Below are 14,000 nucleotides of genomic sequence, written 5' to 3'. Positions count from 1 at the left end.
TTAAAAATTCAATTAATATATATTTTTGGCATTTCCTCTCCTAGATGTTTTCCACATTATTGCTGAGGATAAACAGTGATCAAGAAATAGTTTTTAACTTCAAACAATTTACAATCCAGTAATGATGGAGGGAACAGATATGATAAATAAGTAAATAGTAACAAAACCAAAAATGCAATAGATAGCATACAGAAAAAATACTACTCTGCGGGTTGTAAGAAACTAAGAAATTCATGTTTTTTGGAGGATAGAATGTTAAGATACAGAAGAAGAGGTAGAATGAAAAAGCAATGGTATCTTCTGTATGGGTACTGCATGATTTCAGAGTCAAATCTACAGTTAGAGGGGACAATCCACGTAAGACTTTACTTCTGACACCAGTTGCAAATTTGGGCAGAAACCTCCTTAGATTCAATAATTTGCTTTAAGGACTCACAGAACTGAGAACTATTATACTTACTATTGTGGTTTATTACATGGAAAAGGTACAGATTAAGACCAGCTAAGGAAAAGTGTGTAGGGCACTGTCCAAGAAAAGTACCAAATGCAGAGCTTCCATTGTCCTCTTCCTGTGGGGTCTATGAGTGTTACTTCCTCAGCATTGATGGATTGACAGTAGGCATGAAGTATTGCCATCTGGGGAAGCTTGTCTTGAGCCTCCATGTCCAGAGTTTCTGCTGGGTCTCCAGCACATAGGCATGATTAACTGCCCATGAAGCTGATTTCATTCTCCAGCCTTCTGAAGGTTGACTGATACTGAGGGACCTAAAGCCCCTATCTTACATCAGATCATTGGTGTGGCTCAGATCTTCCTCCCTCCCCCCCCCAAATCACATTGTTACTCTTGCTGGCCCAAGGCCCCAGTTGAGCAAAGACTCTCTTACCGGGTATGACATTTCAAGGTCTTTGAAATTATCTCCCAGAAGCCAAGGGCAAAGGACAGACCTCACTTTGGGTAAGGCTACATTCTTTACTGCACATGTACCTAGGTGTGCAGGATGGTAAAACAAGAGCAAGTATACTCCTGTCTGAGATAGAGAACTTTTGCAATAGAGTGGCAACTGGGAAAGGAGGATGAGGCCATGTCTCAGAATGTCTTCACTATCACACAAAGTTGTTTTTACTTAACTGAAAGAGTCATTAATGTTTTTTGACCTGGGAAGTTACAAGCTAGATAGATTGCTCTTGGGAGTATAGGGTAAGATTGATCAGAAAGAATAAATATAAGACTCCTGTGGTATTCTAAGCAGGAAGTAGCCAGAACCTTAGAGATAATAACGGGAATGGAAAAAAGGGAGGGATAGAAAAGACAATTATGTAGCAAAACACAGAAGACAAGACAATTATGTAATAAAATATACAGGACATGGAAATTGAGAGTTAAGGATAAGGGACAACCTGGGTGGGTATCCGAGAGAAAATTTTATGGTGAATAGCCAGGAAAAGAAACTTGTGGGAAGTTGGGATAGAGATTCTCATGAGGTCAGTTTTTAGAAACACTCTTTTCTTAAAAAAAAAGAAATCATACTTCTAAGGTGGGTGACAGCTATGTTTTCTTTGGCTAGCTAAGGAATGAATTCGTTAATCAAAATGTGTTAAGAGCTGTGTTTATGTCTGTAAAATACAGTCAAGGATACTTCAAAAGGAAATAATAAGGTTTAATGGAGCTTCAAATAGATATTGAGATATCTAATGGCTTTAGACTGTAGTAAGTATGCTAATAAAAAAGGTATGGTTTGATAAACATTATTGCTATAATAAAGAAGGATAGTGCTTTATTCTTTTTTACATCTATTGACTAAGAGGAATAGAATATAATTTTTCCTTCAAAGGATAGCTTTTATCTTAATGATATAAAAACAAGGGTGTCTGTGGAAGTGAGGTTTTTCCAATGGGCTCTTGACTGCTCCCGACAAAATTGGGCTTCTTTTGGTAAGTAAGATAGAGTAAATGGATATTGAATAGCCCATTAGCATTGTGTGCCAGTTTATTTTATGTCAGGCCCTGTGCTAAGTATTTGCACATATTATTTAATTTAATCCATAAAACCCTATATATTTGGTACTATAATAATCCACACTTTAAATATGATAACACTTAGGATTAGATAATTTAAGTAACTTGTTTTCAAATTAAACAACTAGTAAGAATTTCTGAATGAGGACAGCTGCAGTGGGAATGATAGCTGCCAGATGGATGAGTGTAATGTATATTTAGGTGTTAAACCAAACAGACTTGGTGAGTGATTGGGTCTTTCCAGGATTTCTTCAAAACCTCTGGCTTGCATATCACATATAGAATTGTTCCATTCCTGAGTCAGGGAATATATGAAGAATATATATGGGAGAGGGAGAATAGGGATTTGAGTTTAGGCATGTTGTGTGATGTGAGTGTGAGCTATGTAGGGGGAGAGATTTAGTAGGCTGCTGAAGATGAGAATCTAGATTCTTAGAAGCTAGGAATGGAACAGAGATAAATATTTTGGAGTCATTAGTTAAATATTAATTTTTGAAGACATGGGCAAGTGTGTAATGTTTCTTAAAGAGCAAGTGTAAAGTAGAAGATAAAAGGGCTATGTGTGACATTGGGGAATAGCAGTCTTTAAGGCAAGAGCAGGGAGAGGAGCCCATAGAGGGAACTTTAAGTGTCCAGAAGAGTGAAAATCCTCAGGGTATGCACGATTTCATTTTAGGTTTCAATGATGTTACTTCTGGGTGAAATAGCTATTACAATATCGCATCTCTGTATCTCTGCTATGTCCTTTGTGTATTAAATGGTGCATTTTGCATTTCCTTTAGGAGTGGAGAGAAAAGAAAAAAAGGTCTTTTTAAAATTTTTAATGTGTCATGTATGATTGACATGGCTATTTGTATTTAGTCCATACATGGACAGCTAAATTTTGACAGAAAGTTGCTAAATGTTTATCTTTTAGATAGTCCTGGGAGATGGAGAGGCAAGGCGGAAAGGTCTATTAGGGTAATTTCTTGTACTACTACTTATATCCCATCAGTCATTAATTATTAGGGTTGATAGTAAATTAAAAAGTTTTATGCACATGTATACCTTAAGAAAATGTAGCCCAAATAGTGTAAGTAGGAGAATTAAAGCAAAACAAAAATAACTTGGTTAACAGAAATTTCTTTTGGAGAAGTTTACATCATTTATGCAACAAAACTTCTAGAATAGAATGTGTTTGATAAAGCAACTAATGTATCTGGAGACGGTTCGTAATTATACAGTTGTATTAGTTGATTTGTGTTTTCATTTTTATAAGTATAGACTGTAATAGTCTGTTTCTCAGTCTATTAACTACATTGTCATTAGACTTTGGCACTCATAAAGATAACATACCTATCTGATGAGTTTAATTAAGATATATAAATAAATAAAGTTATTGTTTTCTCTCAGTTTTAATGTATGTAACTTTAGAAGTGTTTCAAAAGGTACTTAGTAACTATAAACATTAAAAACTAATGTTAAAGAAAGAGTTGTTTAGAAGTATAGTGACAAAATATATGTATATAGTAGGTATTTTTAAAGAAGCAGTGATAAAAGTGCAAAAGGTAGAGCTAATTTCAAAACTAGACTAGAATCTGATCAACTCTTTTCAACCTCAGGCCAAAATTAGTTTTCTTGTTTCAAACTAAAGAAGAATAAACAAACGTATTTTGAATACTGTGAAGCTACTGTATTCTGGAAACCATCATTGACCTAATGTGTGCTCCTAGAGATGAATTTTCAGTACAAAAATTATTTGAGTACCATATTTATTACTGTTCATTGTAATCTATAATTGGTAATTTGACAGATAAGGGATTTGAAAGCAATACCTAAGACTCTTCACAAAGGCAGTTGTTTTTTGCTTTTTTGTTTTGTTTGTTTGTTTTGGTAGCTCTTCTGGTCTTGTACTTCTACCTTGTTTCCATCTAGGGTTATTATGTTAATTATAGGGCAGACTGCTTTTAGCTTCTTTACTAAATAAATGGGGGCATGAGTATTATTGAATTTTATTTGTACAATAATGCTATTTTCAGTAGTCTATAAGCATAATGCCTTTGTTCAGGAATATATTAGTTTTACTTAGAGTTTACTCCTATATTTAACTGTATGTCAGTAATAATTTTTTAATAGTGGAGGATATATTGATTATTGTCTAACTCTTAAAATCTGATTTTCTTTATTTGTTTTAGGTTTTATTGGGATTTAATAATGCTTATAATGATGGTTGGAAATCTGGTCATCATACCAGTTGGAATCACATTCTTTACAGAACAAACAACAACACCTTGGATTATTTTCAATGTGGCATCGGATACAGTTTTCCTGTTGGACCTGATCATGAATTTTAGGACTGGGACTGTTAATGAAGACAGTTCTGAAATCATCCTGGACCCTAAAGTGATCAAGATGAATTATTTAAAAAGCTGGTTTGTGGTTGATTTCATCTCATCAATCCCAGTGGATTACATCTTTCTCATTGTAGAAAAAGGAATGGATTCGGAAGTTTACAAGACAGCCAGGGCACTTCGCATTGTGAGGTTTACAAAAATCCTGAGTCTCTTGCGTTTATTACGACTCTCAAGGTTAATTAGATACATACATCAGTGGGAAGAGGTAAGACACATCTTTTACTTTTTGTAAAGCCAGTATATCGTACGATTTTAAGATATGACTGTTTCAAAATGATCAGCTGTGCTATGTGCAATGTGTTATATGAAATTCAAGTAGACAGCTTTCTTTCATTACTCTCTTTTGGTACACAAGGGATATATTTGTATCTTCAAATGATTGTCAAATACTGGATTGAGTCAGATGAAAAAATCAGTGGTTGTGTAACTATTTTTGTGCCAATTCAGTCTTTTGCTTTTCAACAAATACACATTAATTAACAAATTTTTTATCCTGATCAATGCATGCCCCTCAACTTTGGAGACCATTTTCTTCTAATATGAATATATCAAGTATCAACTGTGATAAAGGTTTTTCAGAGTCTGATTCCTAATCCAGTTTGTATCATTAACTCTAGGAGATGGTGTGTTAGATATTTCCTCTACTATTGAAATTTCAGAGAATTTAAGTTTGAATAACACAGATTGTTTCTTTCAAGGTTCAAAGTTTTATGTAAAATCTTTGATTTTAGCATAATATTTTGTTTATTGTTATACCTTATTTATAATTACTTATTGTAGTTTCTCCCTATTATTTCATTTCATAATACTGACAAACAGGATACACAGGAAGGAAATTATTACATAGAAAATAAAAATACTATAATCAGTGAATAGAAAGAGTAAATATAGCTATTTGGGACATATTTTGCTGAATAAGTTATCTGTTATTCATATACAGTGGGTGTCATCTGAAAGGGCTCAACAAGTTGGAGTTTCCAAAAATTTGAGACAAATGTACCATCACCAAGTAAAGGAATTTATGTCTCTAATTCCACAGTCTGAATATTAACTTTTGTCACTTTCTTTTCTGTCTACCTTTTAATATTAATTATAACTTGAATTTCATTGCATAAAAATGAGGGTCAAGAAAGTTCTCCAGAGTGCCTTGTACCTGTAATAGTGAAAGCAATACACTATGGAATAATTGTTTCTTTACTGACTAGAGAAATGCTTTCATCTTTTTAGCATTTTTAGGGTGAATTATGCTTTTGGATTTAGGTTTAAACAAATCACAAACTTGAATTTCTTTGAACATTAGCTCTTTGTTTTCTGTGAGACTATTCAGTGTTTTGTGTGTGCTTGTCAATGACATTTGGTTCACAGGATTTCAGGAAATGACATGCAATAATTAAACACTGCATAATACACTGCCCAAAATGCATAAAAATGGATCATTCTTAAAATATGGATATGGAATATATTTAAAGCCAAATGCAGTACATTTGAAAAATTGGAATCATCTTGTAATTTGTCTCTATTTAGCACTTTCCCTCTAAAATATTCAGGTTTAAAAACTTTATTAAATAAATTTGAGATTAAAATCAAACCAAGAAAGAACATTGATAATAAAAGCTAATGCTGATTGAGAGCTTGCTTATTATACAGCAAGTAATGTATTTCTTTCCATAGATTATCTCATTGATTATTCATAACAGCTCAATGAGGTAGATAACAATGATTATCATCAATTTACAGATAAGGACAATCAAATAGAGTAAGGTAACTTTCCAAATTCACGGAGCTATTACGTGGTGGTGATGTGATTCTAACAATGGTATTTTGATTCCAGAGCCAATACTCTTAACCATGAAACTATACAGCTTTTCACTATAATACATACTCTTTTAATTAGAAATATTTTAGTATTCAACCATTTATAGATTGAAGATAAAATTGTATAAACATTTTCTTAACTAAGACTTCAGTTCATGCAACATAATATTTACCTTTTAAAACATGGCCACAAGAATCTTTTAATGTGTTACTTAAGAAAAGTACAGTCATAGGTTCAAATACCTACTCAATTAAGAATACAGCAGACAAGGTGCCTATTTTCAATGTCTTGTAGTTTTAACCCAGTTACCCTAGAGAATGGCAGCAGGACTAACAGATGGTATCCTATCAGAAAAAAAAAAAATGCTGGACATGTGGTTGTAGAAGAGGATACTCCTTAACCCTGATGTCCTTGGTTCTTGGCAGTGGTCAGAGGCACCTAGCTCTGTTTAACATAGGGTGTTCTATAGATTCCATGTTATAACTGAGGAGCATCGGCTCACTGCCGTCATTATTGTAAAATGCAGTTTAATATGCACTTTCAGATATTTGGTAACCAAACATACTCCAGCAAGAGTTGTGAGTTGGCAAGATCTTTCTTATAGAAAAATGACCATGATAATAAGTGAACCATAAACTCATATAACTGAACAACATTTTCTTAATTATATGATACCTTAATATGTATCTATGTATCATGGATAATTAATGTTTGTCAGTAATACTGTTAAACAGGGAAGAATCAGGATAACAACTAATCCAGAATTTAATACCAATTCATTATTTTGAAGCCACGTACATATTCAAACCATAATCACAAAGAAACTTGAATTATTCAAATGGCAAATCTATACCTGATTTTTATAAATGCCACCAGGATGTATTTACAAGTAGAAATACAACAAATAAATCAGAAGAAGAAACTTTGTGAACATTTGGAATAAGACTGCAGAGGAAGATGTGAGTTCACCCACATGTCTTTGAGATCTGAGTGTTTTAGTACCAAGCTGGCTAATGCTAAATTCAGCAAATTTGGGGAAATAACATGTGAAGTCTGGAAGCTGCCACTGTTCTAAATGAATCATTCCTGAGGAAAGTGGCTGCCTACCTTCTTTCTATAGGAAACTGCTTCCATCTTCAATGATGAATTTTGTTTTATCGGTCTGAATCAGTTCAACTGAAAAACAAGAAGCCAGAAAGCCAGAAAAATTAAAGAAATATTATGAATGAAATAAAGAAACTTCGAATGTAGCCCTTATATTTTTAACATTGCAGAAATTGAAGATAGTGGCTAATACAGGAGGAAACAGCTGATTTGGGCAACTAATTTATGAAACACTTGGTGAACACACAGGAGAGAACTTGTGTTCCCAAGGCAATTAAAAGACCAATGACTTTAGATTCCAAAAATAGAGCTCTCTGACACTATACCAAATCTTTACATATATTTCCAAGTGTGCCGGTTTGAGTGTATTGTGTCCCCCAAATGCCATTATCTTTGTAGTCTTGTGTGGGGCAGAAGTTTTGGTGCTGGTTAGATTTGCTTGGAGTGTGCCCCACCCAGCTGTGGGAGATGATTCTGATGAGATGTTCCCATGGAGGTGTGGCCCCACCCATTCGGGGTGGGCCTTGATTGGTGGAGCTATATAAATGAGCTGACTCAAAGAGAGAAAAGAGAGTGCAGCTGGGAGTGATGTTTTGAAGAGAAGCAAGCTTGCTAGAAAGGAACGTCCTGGGAGAAAGCCGTTTTGAGGCCGGAGCTTTGGAGCAGATGCCAGCTGCCTTCCTAGCTAACAGAGGTTTTCCGGAGGCCATTGCCCATCCTCCGGTGAGGGTACCCGATTGCTGATGTGTTACCTTGGATGCTTTGTGGCCTTAAGACTGTAATTGTAAATAAACCCCCGTTTTATAAAAGCTTATCCATCTCTGGTGTTTTGCATTCTGCAGCATTAGCAAACTAGGACACCAAGTAAGGTGAAAATCCGAGACAATTATTTAGATTAATCTGTTCATAAAATTTCTTTTTCTATATCTTCATATAACTGAGGTGGATCTTTTCCATTCTTGTCTTTTGGTTTAGAAATGTCATTCCCTTAATTCAGCATTGTGGTAGTGGTGGTGTTTCAACTAAAGACTGTCATTGGTATCAGATTGCTATTTTGTAACCTATAATATCACAAGGGGAATCAGTTTTGCATGATGCTCCTAAAAGAGACATACGGTGAGGTGATCCCTGGAAATTAAATGGAATATTACCAATAATTTGTGACAACACAAACCACTAAAAAGATGAAAAACAGAATAAGAGCTTAGAAAGTGGGAGATTATACAATTTGTAAAGGTTCTAGAAAACTTCTTGGGAACTCTACTGGTATAGCTGCTGATCTGGCCATTTTATCAAAAGGAGATGACCACTGATGAAAATTTTACATATTTAGGAATCAGGAAAATTGAAAAGAGAAATAATGCCCTGTAAATGGTTATCATCTGTTTGTATGAATCAGTGTCATGGCTAAAGTGTAAATATTTCATGGCCAATTAAAAATGTGGGAAATGTGTGATCTTATAATATTCATGGCTTTAGAACATAATATTTTTCACTTTATTCCTCAGTCACTATCACCTCACCCTTCCTTGTGTAGATTTTGGACATATCAGAATTAACTAAATACAATATGAAGAAGGAAAAAAGACTTGTGGTTCTGATCTTCTTATATGTTTATATCTATTTCAGATGAATAATATGTCTAACATTTGAATGCATATTTAGCCATCAATATTAGATTTTTTAGTTTGGTTTAGGGATAGATTTATATGCAAATTATGTTTAATAGCAGAACACTAATAAGGAAATTTATTCCACAGAGAGGCTAATGAAGCCTGAAGTTTTTGTCTTTGGATAATTTTAGTATCCTAATTGGTTTATATTAGAAACTTATTCTTGCTATAAATTGCCTGTCTATAATTATATGCTACATATTCTAACTACTTTCATATTTTAGAAACCACATAGAATTTGAAGACTTGCCATAAAAAACACCATTATTATCCGAAACCTACCCTTTACTAGAACTTAGAGAGGCTCCCTTTTGCCTATCACATCAAATCTGTGTTTCTTTGCTGTGCCTTCAAGGTGCTCCAGCAAACTGTTCCCCGGCCTCACCATTGTCACTTCGTATTTGCACCCTACAACTCTCTTTTGCTTGTCTGTTTTTAGTGTTACAGTGTTTCTTGCAGAGACTATTTGTTTCTGTTTCTGGTAATTTTGTATGTGCCACACCTCAGATTTTGAAAGCCTTTTTGTTTCTATCCCCTTTAAACCTCAGACTCAAAGTCATTCCCAGAACGTGTTCTACGTTGATGAACCTTGCTATAATTGTCAGTACCTTTACATTTAAAATCTACCCACTCTGCAGTTCCTGCTGATAGTTTGGTTACTAATTTTTAGTTATACGTATTTTATCTTTCTCTTGTTGTCTTTTGGGATGAGTGTCAACTTTTGCCCTTGAATCTCCTGTACACAGAGCAGAGTTCTAAACATAATCAGGGAAAGCTCATCTGCTGAATACATAGCAGACCTCCATGTTCTAAATCCATTAAATAATTACAAGGAAACATTCATTCTTCACTCACAAGCATTTTCTAAGTAACGTCTATGTGCAGATGCTGCATATGAGAATACAAAACAGATCCCAGTTTTGTAGGAAAGGCAGACATGCAGGCAAATAATCACAGATGGTGTGGGAGGTGGTGGAATAAAGGGAGGGAGTCAACAAAGCCACTTCTCTTGCAGGAGAAGAGGAATGCAGGGATATTTGGACTGAGTTTTAAAGCTAGAGTCTGGGTTAGAAAGTTGAAAAAAGGGGCCAGAGAGAGGAGTGAACTCCAAGAAGACATGGGGGTATAAAGCAGCCTAGCACAGTATTTCCCTGTGTCTGGAGAGTAGGATGTGAGGGGATTGAGTTTGGAGGTATAGACAGGAATTTGTTTTAAGAATGGACTTAATACAGTGTCACTGAAGCATTTTTGGTAGGGGATTTACATTTTAGGGTACTTCAGATTGACAAAGATGGGAGGGCACTGGAATAGAGTAATATATCAATTGGGAGAGAAAGTTTATCACTTACTTGCATTTATATATGAGTAGTAAGTATCAAGCAGGGTACCTTTTTAGATATCTAAAAGGAGGTTTACCTTTACCAAGTACTCTTGCCTTTGAAATGTTTTTATCAATTAACAAAATATGATAAGGTTTCACAGCAAGTCTATTTTGTAATATTTTACATTAAATATCGATTATATTGGCATTATTTTGGTCTCTCTGGTGGTATGTAATGGATCCTAAATTAGAATTTAGCCTATGTGGATGTTTATTCCTGCTCTGCTTTTTATTTTCTGTATAACCTAGAGAGAATCACTTGAAGTAACTTATGCTTACATACATAATAGGACCATTATGAAGATCAATTAAATTGGGTATGGAAATTTTTCAAAATATTTAAAATGATGAAAAATATAATGTTTATACTTAGATTATTCATGATGGCTTCCTTCTCAGATTAGTTAACCTATTAACACTAACATTAATAATGTGTGTGAGTTGCCTAGTATTTTCTGTTGGCAAATATTGATTCTGCCAAAGACCGCTAGGTGTCCTCTACTGGTTATGTTATTTCAAGATTCTATATTCTAAAATGCTAAAGATGTCTTCTTTGGAATTATTCATTCACTCTCTTAGAATTACCTAATTGCTTGGCTATCTATTTCTAGATAAAGTAGATGACTATGGATCTTTATATATGTAAAAATGGTTTCTCTTAATATATTCTTTCTTCTCAGATCAAAGAGCTTTCCTAAGAATCATTTTATTCTGAGAGAAATGTTTTCAATATTATACTGTCCTTTTGTGAAAGTGATATTTTAACAGATACTCTGAGGTTCTAAGGTACAATATAGTGAGACCTATTTGGATACAGAAATATTGTTAAGTCAAGTCAGCTAAGAAGGGGTTAATAAAATGTTAATGTGGATGTGCATATCTGTGTGCTAGTGGTAAGAATTAAAGTTTCATGAATGCTGTTTGGTCATATTTGCCTAAACCTGATACTTTTGACATGGAAATTGCAGTTTAATGCCAGATTGTGAGATCCAATTTGAAATGGTCTGGCCTCCTTCTCTAAGATTAACATAATAACCCTTTCTTAATGCCCTGCCCTTGGTCCAAACTATGCCCTTTCCTTGCATGTTTTTATACATTTCCATGGCTATATGTTTATGATAACTAAAATCATGTCTAAAGTTTCAAACTTAATGTGCCCAGGCCTCAATGCCTATATGACAATGTGATATAGCTACAAAGATATCCCATGGTCTTCTCAGGCTCAAAATGTCCATTTCCACTTTAAATCTGTCTTCTCTCTTGTTTCATGTTGTTCACATCGGAAATCTGAGAGATATTCTTGACTCCTGTTTCAGCCTTCACAACTGACACTATCCAAATCCTACTGATTTCACTTCTTGAACATAGAAGTCCTGTCACACCTTCCATTCCATCCCCTCTACCATCACCTTAGTCCAAGCCAATGTCACAGTATCTCTCATTTAGATTTCTATAGAAGACTTATAATTGGATTTAAAAATTCATCCTTGTTTTTCTCCTCAGAGCATCAAAAGCAATATTTTTGAAAAGTAAATATTACTGTGTCACCTACCTGTTTAAAATTCTTTTATGACTTTTCATGCCATTAGGATAAAATCCAAAACTCAAGGCCCTTTGAAATCTGATTCTGGCCAGACTCTTCCACCTCAGCCTGGGAAATTTCTTGCTCACTATTCTTTAACTATACTGAACTTTCTGTTTTTCAAATATGCTGTTTTAAGGTGATTACATGTATTGCTGATTTTTCCTAGAATGTTGTTCCTTTGATTAAACCCAGCTTATCCATCCTGTTTTAACTTCCGCATTACTTCCTCAGGGTGAAATTAACTAACCTTTTGAAAAAGTTAGTTCCATCTGTAATGTGCTGGCATAGCACCATATGCTTTTGCTTTGTAACATTCATCATTTTTTATAATTTTTCTTAAAATATGCCTTTCTAATTACATATTAAACTCCAGAATGGCAGATACCAGAGCTTTCCTGTATCTTCAGCACCTAGCACAGGGTCTGGAATATAATGGGGCACAAGATACTTGCTGAATAAATTAAATTATGCCCTCTAGAGAGTTTCAATTCAGTAGGAAAAGCAAACATTAAAGGAGCAAACAGATGAACAAAACAATAGTTTCTTGAATTCAAGATTATTAGCAGCATTTACAGTACAGACAACGAAGCAAAAGATAAATTGTATTATGAGTGTTTGTTAAGGAAAAGAGAGATTGTAGAGAAGGCATCCTAAATGTACCATCTCTCAAAACTAAGTTTGAAAGTATATGCCCTTTCAAGTAGTTAAACCTAGGAACTACTCCAAGGGAGTTCAGAAGTTATGGACAAAATCAGTCAAGTTCCTCATTGATATAATGAAGATAATGATGAAATTTGGCCAACCTCATAGAATTGTTTTGAGGCTCAAATGAGATGATAATTGAAAATACTTTGTAAGCTATAAAGTTTATAGAAATGTAAATTATTGTTATCACCAAAGTTTCTGCTAGTTTAAAATGTGAAAATCTCAAAAGAGCTCAACTCTTGGCCCTTTGATAACTACTGCCCCCTTAAAAATTAGAAGCATTATAATGCTATCATCCATTACTTGTGCCTAAAATATACCAAGTGAAGAATTGAAGCAACAAAAGAATTTGGCTAATTTAGGACAAAATGCATTCACCCTTATAATTATTTTAGGTTTCTAAGTACGTATCTCCTTTTCATTTAATTTTGCATCCAAATACAATATATATTATGGCTACTGCAATTTTACAGTCAACTATGTGCTATAAGAGTGCAAATTGGGAATGCTATTGGTTAAAGAATATTGGAGACACAATTTTGTGGTGTGATTCTGGTTTAAACTTGAAACTGGGCTCAATTGCCTGAGTATTTCATAATAAATGTGTTATTTTAATTATCTGAAAAATTATCTCAATTGATCAGGTCATGTTGGTTGGTCCTGTAGAGTGTGCACTTGTTTACAAATGAAAGAGGTGAGATGAGATATGGCATAGATACGAAAATGGTACACTGGCACCCAAGAATACAGTATTTTGTTGTTACAAATAATGAGGTGAAATTAAACTCTCTCTGAAGGAAATGCTGAATAAACTTATCTAATCAGAAAGGAAAAATGTGTGCTTTTTAATTGTCAGTTTCTAACAAATCAATCTTTTACTTTAGTCTGATACAATAGCAAAATGGTTTTATTAATTTGCAGTACTTTAGAAAATAAAATTATGCCTGCATTAGATCAAAAGTAATAGTTGATTCAGATTTAACTGGACAAAGCATAATAGCTAAAATATATCATAAAATGTCATATGAAAAGTCAGCTTTATAATGCATTATAGCTGAGCTGTGAAAACTCAAGAATAAATAAAATTAGAACACTTCAGTTGCACTGGATAATGGCAGAGAAAGACCTACTTTGACTTCTCTTTCTGTCTTGCTGATGTATGCGCTTTGGATTTTGTATTAGAAGAGTCGTGTCTTAGTGTGAAAGGGAAATACATTTGGTTGGTTATATAATTCTTCCGGCTATTTTGAGTTGTCTGCCATTTAGGCCTTTTTTTTTTTAAGAAAGTTGAAATCTTTTTTCTTATTATGTCTTAAAGTGAAAGGAG

The 14,000-nt window shown here is 34.1% G+C and overlaps 1 protein-coding gene across 1 annotated transcript in view; it reads left to right on the top strand.

Annotated features, from left to right (window-relative positions):
* HCN1 (hyperpolarization activated cyclic nucleotide gated potassium channel 1) overlaps nt 1-14,000 on the top strand; it is a 471,748-nt gene that overhangs the window by 42,075 nt on the left and 415,673 nt on the right. Inside the window, exon 2 of the mRNA XM_037799144.1 lies at nt 4,191-4,614. Within this exon, the coding sequence (XP_037655072.1) occupies nt 4,191-4,614 (424 nt within the window). The remainder of the gene's footprint in view (nt 1-4,190; nt 4,615-14,000) is intronic.

The sequence above is a fragment of the Choloepus didactylus genome, chromosome 11 (genome assembly GCF_015220235.1).
Source record: "Choloepus didactylus isolate mChoDid1 chromosome 11, mChoDid1.pri, whole genome shotgun sequence".
NCBI lineage: Eukaryota > Metazoa > Chordata > Mammalia > Pilosa > Megalonychidae > Choloepus > Choloepus didactylus.
Note: the sequence above shows the minus strand (reverse complement) of the source record. Positions and strands in the feature narration are given on the sequence as shown.